The 20766-nt window shown below is 51.6% G+C and overlaps 1 protein-coding gene across 1 annotated transcript in view; it reads right to left on the bottom strand.

Annotated features, from left to right (window-relative positions):
• Positions 1-7060: 7060 nt before the first annotated feature.
• The window catches only part of LOC142485861 (uncharacterized), a 73503-nt gene continuing 59797 nt past the window's right edge, over positions 7061-20766 (bottom strand). Inside the window, exons 3-7 of the mRNA XM_075584573.1 lie at positions 15938-16074; positions 14036-14154; positions 13014-13103; positions 9666-9786; positions 7061-8716 (exon numbers count right to left, since the gene is read on the bottom strand). Coding sequence (XP_075440688.1) covers positions 8459-8716; positions 9666-9786; positions 13014-13103; positions 14036-14154; positions 15938-16074 — 725 coding nt within the window. The 3' untranslated portion in view covers positions 7061-8458. The remainder of the gene's footprint in view (positions 8717-9665; positions 9787-13013; positions 13104-14035; positions 14155-15937; positions 16075-20766) is intronic.

The raw sequence follows: 20766 nt of genomic DNA, 5'->3' as shown, positions 1-20766 counted from the left end.
GAACTAGGGCCCTACATCCTACGGGAGGGGCAGTTTCGGGTCCTGGGCTCCCTGGGTTGGGGCAGCTGCTTAGTTAAATGTTGCCCTGGTGGCCTCTCTCTCTCTGCTGTCCCACCTCACTCAGAAAGGGTCAGTCCCTCCCGGGAGCAGCGTCACCGCGGGACAGTGACATGTTTAATAGGTTACATGGAGTTAAAGGGTGCTCAATGATACCCGTTTTCATGTTATGGTTTTTTAACATTTCCGCAGCAACCTAAAGCGTTCGAGGGATTTTATAACTTTTACCTCGTGTCGTTTGATGATCAATCTGTTTGTAAGTCCCCAAAACTAGCGGTGAAGTGTTGTCCAGGGTTTGCGATGTAATTACGTAGCGGCCACCGATACACCGAGATATTTATGTTTCAATTTGGCGGATCCGGGGAAAAGGGAAACGGCCATTCCCCACAGGATGCCACGGAGCCGGTATTAGTTACTTTACCGAGGACACGGAATAATTCCACGTAAACCGATAACACGGGTGAGTTATTTACCGTCTCCGTCCCGCACAGCAGGTCCAGGGAATGTAACCGGCGCGTCGCAGAGGCGAGAATAATAAAACGTCCCGTGTTTGGGAGCAGCGCCCCGGCATTTCCCTCATTGGGACCGCTGGATCTTACTAGGAACTGATGTGTTTTTATTGCGTCCGCATTCCGTCCCCGCGGGATACAGGGAGGGGGGGGGGTAGGATTGAGGGGAGGGAGGAGGGAATAGAGGGGGAAGAGGGAGGGGGGGGAAGAGGGAGGGAGGGGGGAAGAGGGAGGAGGGGGAAGAGGGAGGGGGGGGAAGAGGGAGGGAGGGGGGGAAGAGGGAGGGGGGGAAGAGGGAGGGAGGGGGGGAAGAGGGGGGGGGGAAGAGGGAGGGGGGGAGAGGGAGGGGGGGGGGAAGAGGAAGGGGGGTGGGAAGAGGGAGGGGGGGGGAAGAGGGAGGGGGGGGAAGAGGGAGGGGGGGGGAAGAGGGAGGGGGGGGCACCAGTATTTCCATGCATTAGGTGTTCCTTTCTTCCCTGAGACCACCTGCATCTGGTTCAGTATCAATGACCGCGGGTGGTGCAAACTGGGCAGAGTTTTTGCCCACTCTGATTGGTAGTCGGTCTCTGACCCCCGTGGCGTCTCTGATTGACCCCCGTGGCGTCTCTGATTGGTAGTCGGTCTCTGACCCCCGTGGCGTCTCTGATTGGCAGTCGGTCTCTGATTGACCCCCCGTGGCGTCTCTGATTGGTAGTCGGTCTCTGACCCCCGTGGCGTCTCTGATTGGTAGTCGGTCTCTGACCCCCGTGGCGTCTCTGATTGGTAGTCGGTCTCTGATTGACCCCCGTGGCGTCTCTGATTGGTAGTCGGTCTCTGATTGACCCCCGTGGCGTCTCTGATTGGTAGTCGGTCTCTGATTGACCCCCGTGGCGTCTCTGATTGGTAGTCGGTCTCTGATTGACCCCCGTGGCGTCTCTGATTGGCAGTCGGTCTCTGATTGACCCCCGTGGCGTCTCTGATTGACCCCCGTGGCGTCTCTGATTGGTAGTCGGTCTCTGACCCCCGTGGCGTCTCTGATTGACCCCCGTGGTGTCTCTGATTGGTAGTCGGTCTCTGACCCCCGTGGCGTCTCTGATTGGTAGTCGGTCTCTGACCCCCGTGGCGTCTCTGATTGGTAGTCGGTCTCTGACCCCCGTGGCGTCTCTGATTGGTAGTCGGTCTCTGACCCCCGTGGCGTCTCTGATTGACCCCCGTGGCGTCTCTGATTGGTAGTCGGTCTCTGACCCCCGTGGCGTCTCTGATTGACCCCCGTGGCGTCTCTGATTGACCCCCGTGGCGTCTCTGATTGACCCCCGTGGCGTCTCTGATTGGTAGTCGTTAGACTTGTCGTCTTGGGCCTCAGTTTCTTGACGTATCACCTTTTCTAAGCTGACGATTCCTTCAATGAGTGGGGAAGTCCTCCGTGATATCTGGTGGGGGTATCTCTACTGCAGTAGCGTTGTCTGGAAGCTTCTTCCGCCCCGGGGGACCCCGGCCTTCGGCTTCCTTATCCCTCAGGGGCTTACCCGCAAAAAGTATGACTCCCTTATTTGTAGAGGGGTCATTTGGGGCTGGTTTAGGATCCCTAAACTCCAATACCCCAGTGTTTTGTGGTTTTCTCTTTGCAGTTCGCGAACGCGTCGTCTTGTGCCTTTTTCCCTTGCACAGATGAGTGCGCAACCACAGTTGCATCTTTAGGGGTGTGATTAGCGACACCGTTCTGTCTTAATCTAGCCGAGGACGGAATCTTTATCGCGGCTGTTTTCATCGCGAGGAAACTGGTTTGGGCCCGTGGGTACGGTAACAGGACTGAGTATTGTCAGTCCAAATCCGCTTTGTTCGCGAGACGTCCCGCGCAGCAGACACTCCGATAGGCATTCTGTCCCAAGACACAACACGTCACCGGACGGCAGTGCCAGCAGCTGCAATATATATATATATATATACAGTATATTTTTACTCACCTGTCTATATCAGTATAGCAGATTTGTGCTCGGCTATTTGTCCATCTATGACTCTGCTTATACTACTTATTTCTACAGTATAGTAGATATATGTTAGTCACACAGTATTACACTATGTAGGTTTTTTGCCTTTCTCCAGATTCCCTGATCCTACACCCTGCGGAGCTCTCTGGACCCCGGACACTGGTTCTATGTACAGAGACCCATGTGAATTGGGGGTCGGGGTGCTCAAGCACCTGAACCTATTTAAAATGTGTCCATTCATTGAAAGGGAAAGAGCATGCTGGGTAAATAATGTAATAATGGCAATCACAGTCCTAAACCTATAGACGGGCTCTAGAACACCCTGAAGGTGGGGGTAGCATGCAGAGACACTTCCCCCCTCCTCATTGGGTTGGCCCCAGGTATATGTACTCACAAGTCCCCAGCAGCTCTCCCCAAAGCGTGCAGCTGTGTCCAGATCAGGAGAATACAATGCAGCGCGTGTGCAGCGCAATGCAGCGCGTGTGCAGCGCTATGCAGCGCGTGTGCAGCGCAATGCAGCGGGTGTGCAGCGCAATGCAGCGCGTGTGCAGCGCAATGCAGAGCGTGTGCAGCGCAATGCAGCGCGTGTGCAGCGCAATGCAGCGGGTGTGCAGCGGGTGTGCAGCGCAATGCAGCGCGTGTGCAGCGCAATGAAGTGTGTGCAGCGCAATGCAGCGTGTGTGCAGCGCAATGCAGCGTGTGTGCAGCGCAATGCAGCGTGTGTGCAGCGCAATGCAGTGTGTGTGTGCAGCGCAATGCAGTGTGTGCAGCGCAATGCAGTGTGTGTGTACAGCGCAATGCAGTGTGTGCAGCGCAATGCAGTGTGCAGCGCAATGCAGAGTGTGCAGCGCAATGCAGTGTGCAGCGCAATGCAGAGTGTGCAGCGCAATGCAGAGTGTGCAGCGCAATGCAGAGTGTGCAGCGCAATGCAGAGTGTGCAGCGCAATGCAGAGTGTGCAGCGCACAGCAAAGAGAGAGAGAGGAGCAGGTCTGGCAAAAAAATAATCTCTTTAATGGGAGGCCATAAAATAGGGGGTTGCAGCCCTCCTACGCGTTTCGTGCAGGTTATGCACTTTATCAAGAAGTGTCACACATGATACACAGATCGTTTAAATACAGCTGACTGCCGTTTTGGCACCAAAACGAATGATGTCACTAATCATCATAAACCAATGGGCATCGCCTCCCCAGCATACGCGCCGCAAAATCCGGTCGCAGGGAGAGCCCCCGCCCACACAGCCCAAAAAACTCACAGCCCCAGGGAGCCCACACTCACCCGTCGCTTGTGGTTATCACAGCCATGTTCTGATGAATGGAAAATGCGCGCACAGCTCCCCAGCATCAGGAGCCAATAGGAAATAGCAATAGCCATAATAAAACAACAAGACACACAGCGGTCAGCAAAAGAATACATAGCGTGAATAACTACTTAGATACATTAAAAATATATATGTTAAAAAATGTATAGCTATACATACGCATAAAAACACATGCGCAAGCCTCTTAACGATACAGAAGTACATGACCCCAATAATACTCATGACATGATATATTCCTAAACGTTAATATGAGTATGTAACCTAAAAGAAGGAAAGGGAATATTAATGTCCATAGCATTATCATTTAGATGAAGAAAATGGAAATAGCTGAAATCAAAACCCTGATAACTAGATTTCAAAATTAAATTCTTTCAAATATACAATGTCTAAAGCATTTATCTAACGCATTAATCTAAAGCATTTATCTAAAGTAAAGCATTAATCTAAAGCATTTATCTAAAGTAAAGCATTTATCTAAAGTAAAGCATTTATCTAAAGCATTGTTGAATCCTTCAGAACAAAGATGTATAATTATTAGGATATGGCATATCAGTATTGGTTTATATATTAGGATTCCACATCCTAGTATCACATGAAGGAATGTAGCAAAGGATTCAACAATGCTTTAGATAAATGCGTTAGATAAATGCTCTAGATAAATGCTCTAGATAAATGCTCTAGATAAATGCTCTGGATAAATGCTCTAGATAAATGCTCTAGATAAATGCGTTAGATAAATGCGTTAGATAAATGCGTTAGATAAATGCGTTAGATAAATGCGTTAGATAAATGCGTTAGATAAATGCTCTAGATAAATGCGTTAGATAAATGCGTTAGATAAATGCGTTAGATAAATGCTCTAGATAAATGCTCTAGATAAATGCTCTAGATAAATGCTCTAGATAAATGCGTTAGATAAATGCGTTAGATAAATGCGTTAGATAAATGCGTTAGATAAATGCTTTAGATAAATGCGTTAGATAAATGCGTTAGATAAATGCGTTAGATAAATGCGTTAGATAAATGCGTTAGATAAATGCTTTAGATAAATGCGTTAGATAAATGCGTTAGATAAATGCGTTAGATAAATGCGTTAGATAAATGCGTTAGATAAATGCGTAAGATAAATGCGTAAGATAAATGCTTTAGATTAATGCGTAAGATAAATGCTTTAGATTAATGCGTTAGATTAATGCTTTAGATAAATGCGTTAGATAAATGCGTTAGATTAATGCTTTAGATTAATGCTTTAGATTAATGCGTTAGATTAATGCGTTAGATAAATGCGTTAGATAAATGCGTTAGACATTGTATATTTGAAAGAATTTAATTTTGGTTTGTCTCCTGGGGCTCCGGCTAGACAGGTATTCTCGCGAGATGTTCGGCTGGTCCGGCTAGACAGGTAGTCTCGCGAGATGTTCGGCTGGTCCGGCTAGACAGGTAGTCTCGCGAGATGTTCGGCTGGTCCGGCTAGACAGGTAGTCTCGCGAGATGTTCGGCTGGTCCGGCTAGACAGGTAGTCTCGCGAGATGTTCGGCTGGTCCGGCTGACGTCACCAACACCGGAGGATGCGATTAATTTAGGTAATTAAAGTATAGGTACATAAGTGTGTGTTTATTGCGATTGGGGTATACTCTTTGACAAAGGGCTTTGCCCGAAACGCGTCAGAGTGGGTGGTTGGTTCTTCTTATGGTGTCTCCCCTTGTCGACCATTAAAGGAGTTTTTTAACCTATGGTGTGCTGGTTCCTGCTGTTTGTCCCTGCGCTGTGCTCCACTTTCCTCCCTAGAGGCTGTTTTCTATTGCTATTTCCTATTGGCTCCTGATGCTGGGGAGCTGCGCGCGCATTCTCCATTCATCAGGCTACCATGCGGTTGTGCTGTGTGGATATGTGCGCGCATGCTGATGAGTTTGGGAGGTTACTGGTAGTGCCTCGTCTGTCCACGCATGCGCGCTGCGACGGGACGGAGGGGAGTCCCTTGCAGAACATGGCTGTGATCACCACAAGCGACGGGTGAGTGTGGGCTCCCTGGGGCTGAGAGTTATTTGGGCTGTGTGGGCGGGGGCTCTCCCTGCGACCGGATTTTGCGGCGCGTATGCTGGGGAGGCGAAGCCCATTGGTTTATGATGATTAGTGACATCATTCGTTTTGGCGCCAAAACGGCAGTCAGCTGTATTTAAACGGTCTGTGTATCATGTGTGACACTTCTTGATAAAGTGCATAACCTGCACGAAACGCGTAGGAGGGCTGCAACCCCCTATTTTATGGCCTCCCATTAAAGAGATTATTTTTTTGCCAGACCTGCTCCTCTCTCTCTCTTTGCTGTGCGCTGCACACACACTGCATTGCGATGCACACACGCTGCATTGCGCTGCACACATACTGCATTGCGCTGCACACACACTGCATTGCGCTGCACACGCACTGCATTGCGCTGCACACACGCTGCATTGCGCTGCACACACTGCACACACACTGCATTGCGCTGCACACACACTGCATTGCGCTGCACACACACTGCATTGCGCTGCACACACACTGCATTGCGCTGCACACACACTGCATTGCGCTGCACACACACTGCATTGCGCTGCACACACACTGCATTGCGCTGCACACACACTGCATTGCGCTGCACACACACTGCATTGGATAAGTACAGAGACCACCTTATGGTTTGAATTGGTTCTTGATCACACAGTGATCAAGTGGCGCCGTCACACTCATCTTATTTCCACACTTCCCCATAGTTGTCCAACACTAGGAAATGCCAGACTCCATATCTCTTCCCAATCCCCATTAAACTCGGGGGTGGGGCTGTGCTCTGTATGCATGTCCCGGCACCCAGATATCCAACCCTAGAGGTGCCAGACTCCATATCTCTTCCCAATCCCCATTAAACTCGGGGGTGGGGCTGTGCTCGGTATGCATGTCCCGCACCCAGATATCCAGCCCTAGAGGTGACTGGATCGGTTACCAGAGTCTAGCAGCCATTACTGTGCCAGGATGTCCTGTGATTTTCAACCTACCAAGACCCGTGAACCCTACCCAAATATATGGCGACTTTGTGGAACACCTTCAAAATGTGCTGTTAACGACAACCCCTTTCCTCCTACTTACGGACAAATACTATTGCCACTATGGAGCTTATATTTCCCAATACATTTGTCTTTCTAGATAATATACAATTGATACCTTAGTATAACCTTTAATGATATTTTTTTTATGTAAAAATAGAAATATATGACAAAATAAAACGATTTGGTGTTGAAAAGTAAAACAAAGATGGTCTCAGGGATCCCCTGGTCACCTATGAAACCACGGGCCGAAGACATACAGGTTCCACATAGGAGCCTGGTTTGACCAATCCCATTTCAGCTTAAACAGAGGAGAGAGACGAGAGACGAGATAACTGAAACCCACAAGTCAGACGATGTATATAAAATACTTGTATTTATCATGCTATAGCTGGGTCTGTAATAAACACTTTCACACGATCTTTATTGGAATAGAATTAAAAAAATACAAATCTGATAAAAAAACAAGTTAAATGAATAAAAAATAACACCACTCCAGCACTGCAGGGGAGAAAATAACACCACTCCAGCACTGCAGGGGCGAAAATAACACCACTCCAGCACTGCAGGGGCGAAAATAACACCACTCCAGCACTGCAGGGGCGAAAATAACACCACTCCAGCACTGCAGGGGCGAAAATAACACCACTCCAGCACTGCAGGGGCGAAAATAACACCACTCCAGCACTGCAGGGGCGAAAATAACACCACTCCAGCACTGCAGGGGCGAAAATAACCCTGCGTGTTCATTAAAAGCAGCACGGAGCGCTGTGAGGTTCTGCGCAGTATACACGCGCTGAGGAAGCAGAGCAGCTCCACCAGGAAGATGGTGACCAGGCCGGCCAGGATACGGAGAACCCCGAAAACAGCCTGTGACGCGGAGAAAAGGTTTCAGCAAAAGTATTCTTTTTGTAAGTAGAATATTGGTTCCACCTTTATAGGAGCCTGTTCCACTTACCAAATCCCAGAATAACGTCTTTCTAAAATGTGGCCCTCTGACTTATTCTCTATCCTGGCCACGCGGAACTAGATTACTATACCTAGGAGAAAGTGATGGACACAAACCACGTTCCCTCCAAGGACCAAAACCGTTACATTTCAATGGAAAGCGCGGCTTTGTGTCGGTGACGGATCCTAGAAATCAGTGACACGGACGCCAAACAAGTGTCAGTTACCAAATCAGCCGCGATTCATGGTGCCGTCTCCAAATAAGTGAGAGGTACCACACCAGGTGCGGTTCTTGGTGCCGTCTCCAAATAAGTGAGAGGTACCACACCAGCTGCGGTTCTTGGTGCCGTCTCCAAATAAGTGAGAGGTACCACACCAGGTGCGGTTCTTGGTGCCGTCTCCAAATAAGTGAGAGGTACTACATCAGGTGCGGTTCTTGGTGCCGTTGAGGCGTTGATTACCCTACATTCTTTTTTGACATTGGAAAGGTAGACCGTTTCATACTCGTCACTGCTTTATGTTGCGGAGCATTGACTTGTGGCTGGCAGCGAGGTTCCAGTAGATGGGGGATCCACCCTCCCTCACACTTCCTGTGCGCGGGGAGCGGAGGAAGCTCGGCCCGTGTGCACCTCCACCAGTCGGAGCGCGCCCAGAACCGCGGCCAGCTGTTGAGTGAGCCCTCGCAGAATGTCCAGCAGGGGGAGACACAGGCTGCGCACGCTGGACAACAGGTTGAGCAGGAAGATGAGCAGAGGCTGCAGGAAGCTGTTAAACAAGGCGACCAGCAGAGGCTTCACCACGTGGTCCCCCGTCACGGTCAGCAAGCCCACCACCAGCACCTGCGAGAGAAGCCAACACCACACGTCACAGGGAGAACGTACTTACTGAGAACCACCTCACTCTTAATGCGGCAGCCCGGGAACGTCTTGGTTTGTGACATATTTGGTACCGACGGGTTCTCGTGATACTTTCAGCGCTGGGGACCCGGTTCCCAAAATACCGGGTTTAAAGTTCCCTCCTGGGAGAAACATGGCCGCCAAATCTTATTGGTCAGCGGTCTCATTGTCATAGGTTTCAGCTTCTCTATCTCTCCCTGTAAGGTCTCTCCCCATCTGGCCCCATCAGGTCTTTTCCCAGACTCCCTACCTCCCCACCAATCAGGTCTCTCTCCCTCCCCTGTCAGGTCTCCCCCACCGTCAAGTCTGTCTCCCCCTCAGGTCTCTCCCCCGATCTATCCCAGTCAGGTCTCTCCCCCCTAGTCTGGTCTCTCCCCGAGTCAGGTCTGTCTCTCCCCCACCCCCATCAGGTCTCTCTCTCCCCCCGTCAGGTCTCTCTCCCACCTCCCCCGCCCCCCCCAGGTCTCTCCCCCCATCTATCCCGATCAGGTCTGTCTCTCCCCACCCCCATCAGGTCTCTCTCTCCCCTCCCCCCCGTCAGGTTTCTTCCCCCAGTCTAGTCTCTCCCCCCCAGTCAGGCTTCTCGTCAGGTCTATCCCTATCTGGTCTCCCCCACCCACCCGTCAGGTCTCTCATCAGGTCTATCCGCATCTGGTTTCCCCACCCCCATCAGGTCTCTCCCCCCCAGTAAGGTCTCCCCTTCACTCAGGTCTGCTTCTACTTGATCCATCGCTGCCAGAGCGGCGGGGCAACGCATGGCAAACAGCTTAAAAGGGTTACGACACGCAGTGAGGTCCCTCACCCTCATTAAACCCGTTGCGTGCCCGCTCCACCCTCCCCCACTCGCTCTACCCTCCCCACCCACCCTCCCCCACTCCCCCCACCCTCCCACCTGGAAGATGTGTTTGCTGAGGAAGCAGAGCAGCTCCACCAGGAAGATGGTGACCAGGCTGGCCAGGATACGGAGAACCCCGAAAACTTCTCGCCAGCCACGCAGAATCGTCTTCTCCGCGCTGCGAGGACGGCAGAGATCGGACTCGTCACAATGCTGCATACATCTCTGGCACTGAAGGGGTTACAGCCTCAATGCCACTTACCAACATATACTGGCTTTGCAATGAGGCAGCTGCACTGGGGCATGGAGCATCTCTGACACCATTTTAGCAATGAACGTGTTACGTGAGATATGTTTTGTTGTAGTAAACTCGCCCACATAGCTCACTTAGGTGAAGATCCCTAACCAGTAAATGTAAGGGTGCGCCCACAGGGGAAGTGATTTGGGGTGAGATTAAAGCTTAGAAAGTTCACAACATGGACCATATACAGTAACGGGAAGCACGGATCGGTGGTACTAAGAAAACCTGCCCGGGAAGTAGGTGAAGCCGGTCCCAAGCCCATTGTCCGTTCTCCTCGTGACCTTGAGCAAGTGACCTGAAGACACTTACAGCCCAATAACTTCAATAGACGGTAATGTGTCTTGTGGAATAGCACTGCTTAGTAAATATGGGTTTATTGCTCAGTCACAAACATTAGATTGTAAGCTCTTTGCAAGAGGGACTCCATCTCACCTCAGGACTTTGCCGACTATTTCAAGGAAAAGGTGGAATCCGTACGTCAGGACATCCCCTCTGTTTCTTCCTCCCATCACACACCACTTCCTAACTCTCCTCCTGCCTTCCTCAACTCCTTTTCACCTGTCACAGAGGAGGATGTGTCACTGCTAATCGCCTCTTCTCCCTCTACCACTTGCCCTCTTGACCCCATTCCCTCCCATCTCCTAAAACCTCTTGCTCCTACTATAATCCCTACACTCTCACACATTTTTAACAACTCCCTCTACTCTGGAACCTTTCCCTCCTCCTTCAAACATGCAACAGTCATACCATTACTCAAACACAGCAAGCTTGACCCTGCCTGTCTTTCTAACTATCGACCTGTCTCCCTCCTGCCTTTTGCCTCTAAACTCCTTGAACGTCTTCTATTCTCTCGCTTGCTCCATTCTCTCACCACCTATTCTCTCCTGGACCCTCTAGAATCTGGCTTCCGCACTGCTCACTCCGCTGAAACAGCCCTCACTAAAATATCTAATGACCTCCATGCTGCCAAAGACAGAGGTCACTACACTCTGCTCATATTACTCGACCTCTCTGCAGCATTTGACACAGTGGACCACCCTCTTCTCCTTCACATTCTCCATACTCTTGGTATCCATAACAAAGCTCTATCCTGGATCTCATCCTACCTCTCCCATCGTACTTTCAGTGTCTCTTCTGCTAACACCTCCTCCTCCTCTATTGATCTCTCTGTGGGGGTACCCCAGGGCTCTGTCCTGGGACCTCTTCTCTTTTCTCTGTACACACTCTCTCTAGGTGACCTAATCACATCTCTTGGGTTTAGATATCACCTCTATGCTGACGACACACAAATTTACTTTTCTACCCCTGACCTCACACCTGCTGAACAGACCAAAGTTTCTGAATGTCTCTCTGCGATATCATCCTGGATGGCCATCCGCCGACTTAAACTTAACATGGCAAAAACAGAGCTCCTCATACTGCCTCCCAAACCTGGCCCCACTGCCTCCTTCCACATTACTGTTGGAACTACGATCATTCACCCAGTAGCCCAAGCACGCTGCCTAGGGGTCACACTCTACTCCTCTCTCCCCTCACATTCAAAACATATTGAAAACCTGTCGCTTTTTCCTCCGCAATATAACAAAGATACGCCCTTTCCTCTGTTACTCGACTGCTAAAACTCTGACTCGGGCCCTCATTCTCTCCCGTCTTGATTACTGTAACCTCCTGCTGTCCGGCCTTCCTGCCTCTCACCTGTCTCCCCTACAATCTATTAGACAGACAAGTGTCCTAGCGCTCAACCTAATAATCATATAGGGCAGGAGTGATACTGAGGTGCAAACGGAACATGAATAGACTGAGAGCACATAAATGTTCCCCCAGTTAGGGAGACGCACGAGATTCCCGTATATACTGTATGCCGTCATTCAGCTTGTGTATATAATATAGGACGTAGAGAATGTATTACATCTCCGAGTATATTACTCAGGCTACCAAATAGTAGCACAACTCCCAGTGAACTCATAGAAAAAAATACCATTTTATTTAACAATGATGCAAACTCTGTGATGTATATACAAAGTGTGTATAAAATCCTGTGTGGTTGCTGTAGGGTCAGGTGCAGTATATTCACATATGGGAATACTGCCATCTACTGGATATTGTGTATGGATGGGTGGTTCTGCTCAAGGATGTCTTCTCTCTTCCCCCTTTGTATCTAAAGCTCTCTCCCGCCTTAAACCTTTCTCACTGACTGCCCCACACCTCTGGAATGCCCTTCCCCTCAGTACCCGACTTGCACCCTCTCTATCCACCTTAAAACACACCTTAAAACACACCTCCTTAAGGAAGCATATGAGTAGCTCCATGGCTGATACTATACACCCGATACATAAAGCTTGGCCCCCTGCAGACGCACTTACCAGAACGCCCTCCTACTGTCTCTGTATGTTCCTCCTACCAACCAAATAGATTGTAAGCTCTTCGGGGCAGGGACTCCTTTTCATAAATGTTACTTTTATGCCTGAAGTGCTTCTCCCCATTATGTGATTTGTATTATTTGTTATTTATATGATTGTCCCGTGTATTACTGCTGTGACGCGCTATGCACATTAATGGCGCTATATAAATAAATACATACATGCATATATACACATGCACACACACAGAGTCTCTATATCCTCCCCAGCAAAGGAAGAAAGGATACATTCACTAGAAGTGGGGGATGGGACACGTTTCTTTTCCCTTGTAAGGATTATACGAGCTCTTCGTGAATGTGGTGGACAAAAAGAAGTTGTCCTTGAATGGGTTTCTGGCTCTGTACTTCCCTATCCCAGGCATGGTGTAATAAACCCTCATTGAGGATCTGTGATACCCTTATAGGGTTATGTGCTAAGTGGCAGTAGTGTCAGCATTATAATGGCTGCTCACATGCAAACTGAACGGCCATTACCCATCGCTAATGATAGCCACCTCTCCCCGGGGGAGCAGCTTCTCAGCTTACTGCAAGAGGTGCTGTGAGGTTCGGGAGATGCTGGGAGAGACGTGGATGTCCCTGTCACTTAACCTCACTGCTGCTGGGCCTCCGCAGTCACTGGGGTTTGGGGAGGATGTGGCCCCCTGCTCCTGGCGGGACGGGCATAGTGTCGGTGTAAGAGTCTCACCTGTCTGCCAGTTTCTCCATGAAGGCTTTGTTCAGATCCTTGCGTGCCTGGTAATAGTGCTTGTGCCCGTAGTCAAACTGATACATGTGCCTGCAAGATAGAGGCCAAACACAGGGGGTCGTCAGGCCAAAAACGCCGCGTCCATCATGCCAAGCACCGCGCATGTCACGCCAAGCACCGCGTCCGTCATGTCAAGCCCCGCATCCCTCACGCCAAGCTCCGTGTCCCTCACGCCAAGCTCCGTGTCCCTCACGCCACACCCCTCTCTGATTTGTTTTTTTGGATACATACATACATACATACTGTACACACACACACACACACACGTCCTATAAAATACCATGTTTTTGAGACTAGGATCACTAGATCTCATCGTAAAAATACACCTCCTTGTCTCTGACCCAAACAGATTCCCATAACACATTGGCTCACCTTAACCATTTCCCATAATACATTGGCTCACCTTAAACATTTCCCATAATGCATTGGCTTTTACCTTAACCATTTCCCATAATGCATTGGCTCTCGTTTTAACTGTTTTCAATAATGCACGGCCTCGGACCCAAACCAATTCCCATAATTAGTTGGTTCTCACCCTAATCGTTCCCTCTAATGCATTGGCTGTCACCTTAACTGTTTCCCATAATGCATTGGCTGTCACCCTAACAGATTCCCATAATGCATTGCCTCCCACCCTAACAGATTCCCATAATGCATTGCCTCCCACCCGAGCCAATTCCACTAAAGCATTGGCTCTCACCCTAATCATTTCCCATAATGCATTGCCTCTCACCCAAACCGATTCCCATAATGCATTGCCTCTCACCCTAACCGATTCCCATAATGTATTGCCTCTGACCCGTACAGATTGCCATAATGTCTGTCTCACTTTGTAAGGGAAGAGCAATTCATCTGTGTACACACACACACACACACACACACACACACACACTTATTTATATACACACTGTAGATAGATACGCACACAGCACCCTAGCAGAGCTTACACTGGGCTTACTTACAGGTCATCCTTATAGCACGCCACTTCAGTGACGACGCTCACTTTGGGGTCTTTCTCCCACACTTGTTCAATATCCACGTACACCGAGTCCGTGTTCCCGCCATAATTAGTGTATTTGGGCTGTTATAGAAGTGACAATGAGAGAATAGCAGAGACACACAATACTAACACAATAACCTTCTCATTAGCAGGAGGCCGATATACTGCTGGACTCGAACCGCATTCCCACCTCCTTTCATATCCCTTCCGCTCCCCTTCCCTTCACACTCCCCCCCTCTTCACACCACACTCCCTTCCCCGCACTCGCCCCCTCTCTTCACACCACACTCGCCCCCTCTTCACACCACACTCCCCCCCCCTCTTCACACCACACTCGCCCCCTCTCTTCACACCACACTCCCCCCCTCTTCACACCACACTCGCCCCCTCTCTTCACACCACCCCCTCCCTCTTCAGTTAATTTGAGGTTGTACCCAAAAGTTGGGTTTTGCGAGCGTAAACGCGAAAGTACTATCTGTTGTTATATTAAGTTATATTAACTTAGGTTTTCGGGTTCGAGTTAATATAAGGTGACTAATGGCTTACTAGCGAAGTTTACCCCCACGATACAGTTTAGCCTCATCTTTACAATGAGCCCAGGGCCCAAAGAAGCCCCGGGGTTGGAGCTTTGGGAGACAGCCCATCTGAGTCTTGGCCACTACCCCCAACCATGTCTGTGTCCTTGGAGACAGTTTCCCTTGTTCTTTTTTGTTACCCCTCACCCCAGATTTTGTTTGCAAGGGCAGGTGAGCATTAGGGGAAACAAAAAAGAAAAAAGCGCAAGGCCCATAGAGTAGTATAGTCATGTTTATAAACAATTAAAAACGGTTATAAACACTCACAAAAATGTAGTTGGTACAGGCACTTCGGTACTAAGATTGGGCCTTGCGCTTTTTTCTTTTTTGTTTCCCCTGTCTCTAGTTTCTCCCGGTCCCGAGGTTGGTTCCAGATGTAAAGAAGCTGCATACCCATTTTTTTCAATCAAGATTGGACTCTATATTTGGGAAAACAATTTGTGAAATTCTTCGAAGTATTAAGTATTAATTTGTCTTTTTTAGTAATTGTTCTCCTTTTATTTCACTGTGTTAATCCCTTCCTTTTTATGTGCTAATGTATGTATGTATATATATATCAATTCTGCTAGTAAGAGCGCCGGTGGACACAGTTGATAACAGAGGGGTTAATACCCACCTGGTTTTTTTCTGTGTCTAACTTATTCACCTAACTATCTCAGGTGAGCATTAGGACTGTCTCTTTGAAGACACACCCATTCTCACTCTTTTTTCTTTTCCGGTAACCCCCCCCCCCCCCCCCCCCAGTTTTTGTTTTTTCCTTCCGCCCCACCCCCATTCCCCATCCCGGAACAGCCACCAGGTGACGAGTACAAAAGAGGGGCGGCAATGCAGTTGAAGATCCTGAGCCTGTAGCCCCTTAGGACCAATTATATGCCTTCGCTAGGGACAGGCCAGGAGTTTCCCTCGCTCCTCCCCGTAACGTCCCCTAAAACATTTTCATGCAATTATTCCCCAGTCATGGTTCCCACTACAAACTTAGAAGGTGTCCCAAAACGCTCACGCTTACCAAGTTAAAACTATGCAAAGTATCAAGAAATGTCGATTCACTATTGTGCTGTTCCCCTCCCACAGCTACCCCCTTTTATTTTATGTATCCACCCCATCCCTCCCCCCCCAACCATTTTCGAGACCAGAATCCCCAAATCTCAGAGACTTTGGTCCTTGTGGCATGACATCAGATAATTCTTTTACATCAGCCTCTGGCCGTGACAACTACCCACAATGCCTTGCTTGCCGTCTCTTGGATGGGAGATGCACTTGACATGGGCGTGGCGACGGGTCGCACTTACCGCTTTCACTTCCTCTTGCTGCTCCGCGGCCAGTTCATGGTCCGTCTTTATTCTTCCCACCCCCGGTGCTCTCTGAGGACACCCGCCGGCCCGCCTCTCGCTCTGACCTGTGAGCTGCCTCTCTGTGCTCTGCATCTCTGGAGGAGACAAGAGGAGATCTAAAGAGGGAGTTCGGAGAGAGTAGCAAAGGGTGCCCCGCAAGTTTCCCACAAACACCCACTTAAACACCCCTTCTGCTGGGAGACGGAGGGCGCCTCTGCTGGGAGACGGAGGGCGCCTCTGCTGGGAGACGGAGGGCGCCTCTGCTGGGAGACGGAGGGCGCCTCTGCTGGGAGACGGAGGGCGCCTCTGCTGGGAGACGGAGGACGCCTCTGCTGTGAGACGGAGGGCGCCTCTGCTGGGAGACGGAGAGCGCCTCTGCTGGGAGACGGAGGGCGCCTCTGCTGTGAGACGGAGGGCGCCTCTGCTGGGAGACGGAGGGCGCCTCTGCTGGGAGACGGAGGGCGCCTCTGCTGGGAGACGGAGGGCGCCTCTGCTGGGAGACGGAGGGCGCCTCTGCTGGGAGACGGAGGGCGCCTCTGCTGGGAGACGGAGGGCGCCTCTGCTGGGAGACGGAGGGCGCCTCTGCTGGGAGACGGAGGGCGCCTCTGCTGGGAGACGGAGGGCGCCTCTGCTGGGAGACGGAGGGCGCCTCTGCTGGGAGACGGAGGGCGCCTCTGCTGGGAGACGGAGGGCGCCTCTGCTGGGAGACGGATGGCTACAATTGGATGAATTAATGGAAACGTTGGCATGTACAACCCGGGAGCGGGTGGGATCAGAGCGTCCCCTTCCCGGGAGCGGGTGGGACCAGGGCGTCCCCTTCCCGGGAGCGGGTGGGACCAGGGCATCCCCTTCCCGGGAGCGGGTGGGACCAGGCCGTCCCCTTCCCGGGAGCGTGTGGGACTAGGGCGTCCCCTTCCCGGGAGCGGGTGGGATCAGGGCGTCCCCTTCCCGGGAGCGGGTGGAACCAGGACGTCCCCTTCCTGGCAGCGGGTGGGATCAGGGCGTCCCCTTCCCGGGAGCGGGTGGGATCAGGCCGTCCCCTTCCCGGGAGCGGGTGGGATCAGGACGTCCCCTTCCCGGGAGCGGGTGGGATCAGGACGTCCACTTCCCGGGAGCGGGTGGGATCAGGACGTCCCCTTCCCGGGAGCGGGTGGGATCAGGACGTCCCCATTCCGGGAGCGGGTGGGATCAGGACGTCCCCTTCCCGGGAGCGTGTGGGATCAGGGCGTCCCCTTCCCGGGAGCGGGTGGGATCAGGGCGTCCCCTTCCCGGGAGCGGGTGGGATCAGGGCGTCCCCTTCCCGGGAGCGGGTGGGATCAGGGCGTCCCCTTCCCGGGAGCGGGTGGGATCAGGGCGTCCCCTTCCCGGGAGCGGGTGGGATAAGGGCGGCCCCTTCCCGGGAGCGGGTGGGATCAGGGCGTCCCCTTCCCGGGAGCGGGTGGGATCAGGGCGTCCCCTTCCCGGGAGCGGGTGGGATCAGGGCGTCCCCTTCCCGGGAGCGGTTGGGATCAGGGCGTCCCCTTCCCGGGAGCGGGTGGGATCAGGGCGTCCCCTTCCCGGGAGCGGGTGGGACCAGGACGTCCCCTTCCCAGAAGCGGGTGGGACCAGGGCGTCCCCTTCCCGGGAGCGGGTGGGATCAGGGCGTCCCCTTCCCGGGAGCGGGTGGGATCAGGACGTCCCCTTCCCGGGAGCGGGTGGGATCAGGACGTCCCCTTCCCGGGAGCGGCTGGGATCAGGACGTCCTCTTCCCGGGAGCGGGTGGGATCAGGGCGTCCCCTTCCCGGGAGCGGGTGGGACCAGGACGTCCCCTTCCCGGGAGCGGGTGGGACCAGGGCGTCCCCTTCCCGGGAGCGGGTCGGATCAGGGCGTCCCCTTCCCGGGAGCGGGTGAGCCTGGAAGAGGGCGCACTCTTGGGGTAAAGATTCAGGGAGAAGGTGGAGAGGAAAGTGGTAATAACTCGAACCCTACAGGTTCTATGTATCCAGGCAAACGTAGCGTAAATACAGTGCACGTGATCTCTTTCCTCCTGCGCTGCGCTCTGCGGGTGTAATACATTGCCTGCCAGGCAAACGTAGTGTAAATACAGTGCTAATGATCCCTTTCCTCCTGCGCTGCGCTCTGCGGATGTAATACATTGCCTGCCAGGCAAACGTAGCGTAAATACAGTGCTAATGATCCCTTTCCTCCTGCGCTGCGCTCTGCGGATGTAATACATTGCCTGCCAGGCAAACATAGTGTAAATACAGTGCGAATGATCCCTTTCCTCCTGCGCTGCGCTCTGCGGATGTAATACATTGCCTGCCAGGCAAACGTAGTGTAAATACAGTGCGAATGATCCCTTTCCTCCTGCGCTGCGCTCTGCGGGTGTAATACATTGCCTGCCAGGCAAACGTAGCGTAAATACAGTGCGAATGATCCCTTTCCTCCTGCGCTGCGCTCTGCGGATGTAATACATTGCCTGCCAGGCAAACGTAGCATAAATACAGTGCTAATGATCCCTTTCCTCCTGCGCTGCGCTCTGCGGATGTAATACATTGCCTGCCAGGCAAACGTAGCGTAAATACAGTGCGAATTATCCCTTTCCTCCTGCGCTCTGCGGGTGTAATACATTGCCTGCCAGGCAAACGTAGCGTAAATACAGTGCTAATGATCCCTTTCCTCCTGCGCTCTGCGGGTGTAATACATTGCCTGCCAGGCAAACGTAGCGTAAATACAGTGCTAATGATCCCTTTCCTCCTGCGCTCTGCGGGTGTAATACATTGCCTGCCAGGCAAACGTAGTGTAAATACAGTGCTAATGATCCCTTTCCTCCTGCGCTGCGCTCTGCGGGTGTAATACATTGCCTGCCAGGCAAACGTAGTGTAAATACAGTGCGAATGATCCCTTTCCTCCTGCGCTCTGCGGGTGTAATACATTGCCTGCCAGGCAAACGTAGTGTAAATACAGTGCTAATGATCCCTTTCCTCCTGCGCTCTGCGGGTGTAATACATTGCCTGCCAGGCAAACGTAGTGTAAATACAGTGCTAATGATCCCTTTCCTCCTGCGCTCTGCGGGTGTAATACATTGCCTGCCAGGCAAACGTAGTGTAAATACAGTGCTAATGATCCCTTTCCTCCTGCGCTGCGCTCTGCGGGTGTAATACATTGCCAGCCAGGCAAACGTAGTGTAAATACAGTGCTAATGATCCCTTTCCTCCTGCGCTCTGCGGGTGTAATACATTGCCTGCCAGGCAAACGTAGCGTAAATACAGTGCTAATGATCCCTTTCCTCCTGCGCTGCGCTCTGCGGGAGTAATACATTGCCTGCCAGGCAAACGTAGCGTAAATACAGTGCTAATGATCCCTTTCCTCCTGCGCTCTGCGGGTGTAATACATTGCCTGCCAGGCAAACGTAGTGTAAATACAGTGCTAATGATCCCTTTCCTCCTGCGCTGCGCTCTGCGGGTGTAATACATTGCCTGCCAGGCAAACGTAGTGTAAATACAGTGCGAATGATCCCTTTCCTCCTGCGCTCTGCGGGTGTAATACATTGCCTGCCAGGCAAACGTAGTGTAAATACAGTGCTAATGATCCCTTTCCTCCTGCGCTCTGCGGGTGTAATACATTGCCTGCCAGGCAAACGTAGTGTAAATACAGTGCTAATGATCCCTTTCCTCCTGCGCTCTGCGGGTGTAATACATTGCCTGCCAGGCAAACGTAGTGTAAATACAGTGCTAATGATCCCTTTCCTCCTGCGCTGCGCTCTGCGGGTGTAATACATTGCCTGCCAGGCAAACGTAGTGTAAATACAGTGCGAATGATCCCTTTCCTTCTGCGCTCTGCGGATGTAATACATTGCCTGCCAGGCAAACGTAGCGTAAATACAGTGCTAATGATCCCTTTCCTCCTGCGCTGCGCTCTGCGGGAGTAATACATTGCCTGCCAGGCAAACGTAGCGTAAATACAGTGCTAATGATCCCTTTCCTCCTGCGCTGCGCTCTGCGGGTGTAATACATGGCCTGCCAGGCAAACGTAGCGTAAATACAGTGCGAATGATCCCTTTCCTCCTGCGCTCTGCGGGTGTAATACATTGCCTGCCAGGCAAACGTAGCGTAAATACAGTGCTAATGATCCCTTTCCTCCTGCGCTCTGCGGGTGTAATACATTGCCTGTCATGCAAACGTAGCGTAAATACAGTGCTAATGATCCCTTTCCTCCTGCGCTGCGCTCTGCGGCTGTAATACATTGCCTGCCAGGCAAACGTAGCGTAAATACAGTGCGAATGATCCCTTTCCTCCTGCGCTGCGCTCTGCGGGTGTAATACATTGCCTGCCAGGCAAACGTAGTGTAAATACAGTGCTAATGATCCCTTTCCTCCTGCGCTCTGCGGGTGTAATACATTGCCTGCCAGGCAAACGTAGCGTAAATACAGTGCTAATGATCCCTTTCCTCCTGCGCTGCGCTCTGCGGGTGTAATACATTGCCTGCCAGGCAAACGTAGTGTAAATACAGTGCGAATGATCCCTTTCCTCCTGCGCTGCGCTCTGCGGGTGTAATACATTGCCTGCCAGGCAAACGTAGTGTAAATACAGTGCTAATGATCCCTTTCCTCCTGCGCTGCGCTCTGCGGGTGTAATACATTGCCTGCCAGGCAAACGTAGTGTAAATACAGTGCTAATGATCCCTTTCCTCCTGCGCTCTGCGGGTGTAATACATTGCCTGCCAGGCAAACGTAGTGTAAATACAGTGCTAATGATCCCTTTCCTCCTGCGCTGCGCTCTGCGGGTGTAATACATTGCCTGCCAGGC

The sequence above is a fragment of the Ascaphus truei genome, unplaced genomic scaffold (assembly GCF_040206685.1).
Source record: "Ascaphus truei isolate aAscTru1 unplaced genomic scaffold, aAscTru1.hap1 HAP1_SCAFFOLD_653, whole genome shotgun sequence".
Lineage (NCBI taxonomy): Eukaryota > Metazoa > Chordata > Amphibia > Anura > Ascaphidae > Ascaphus > Ascaphus truei.
The sequence above is the reverse complement of the archived record's forward strand: the minus strand, read 5'-3'. Positions and strand labels throughout refer to the sequence as shown.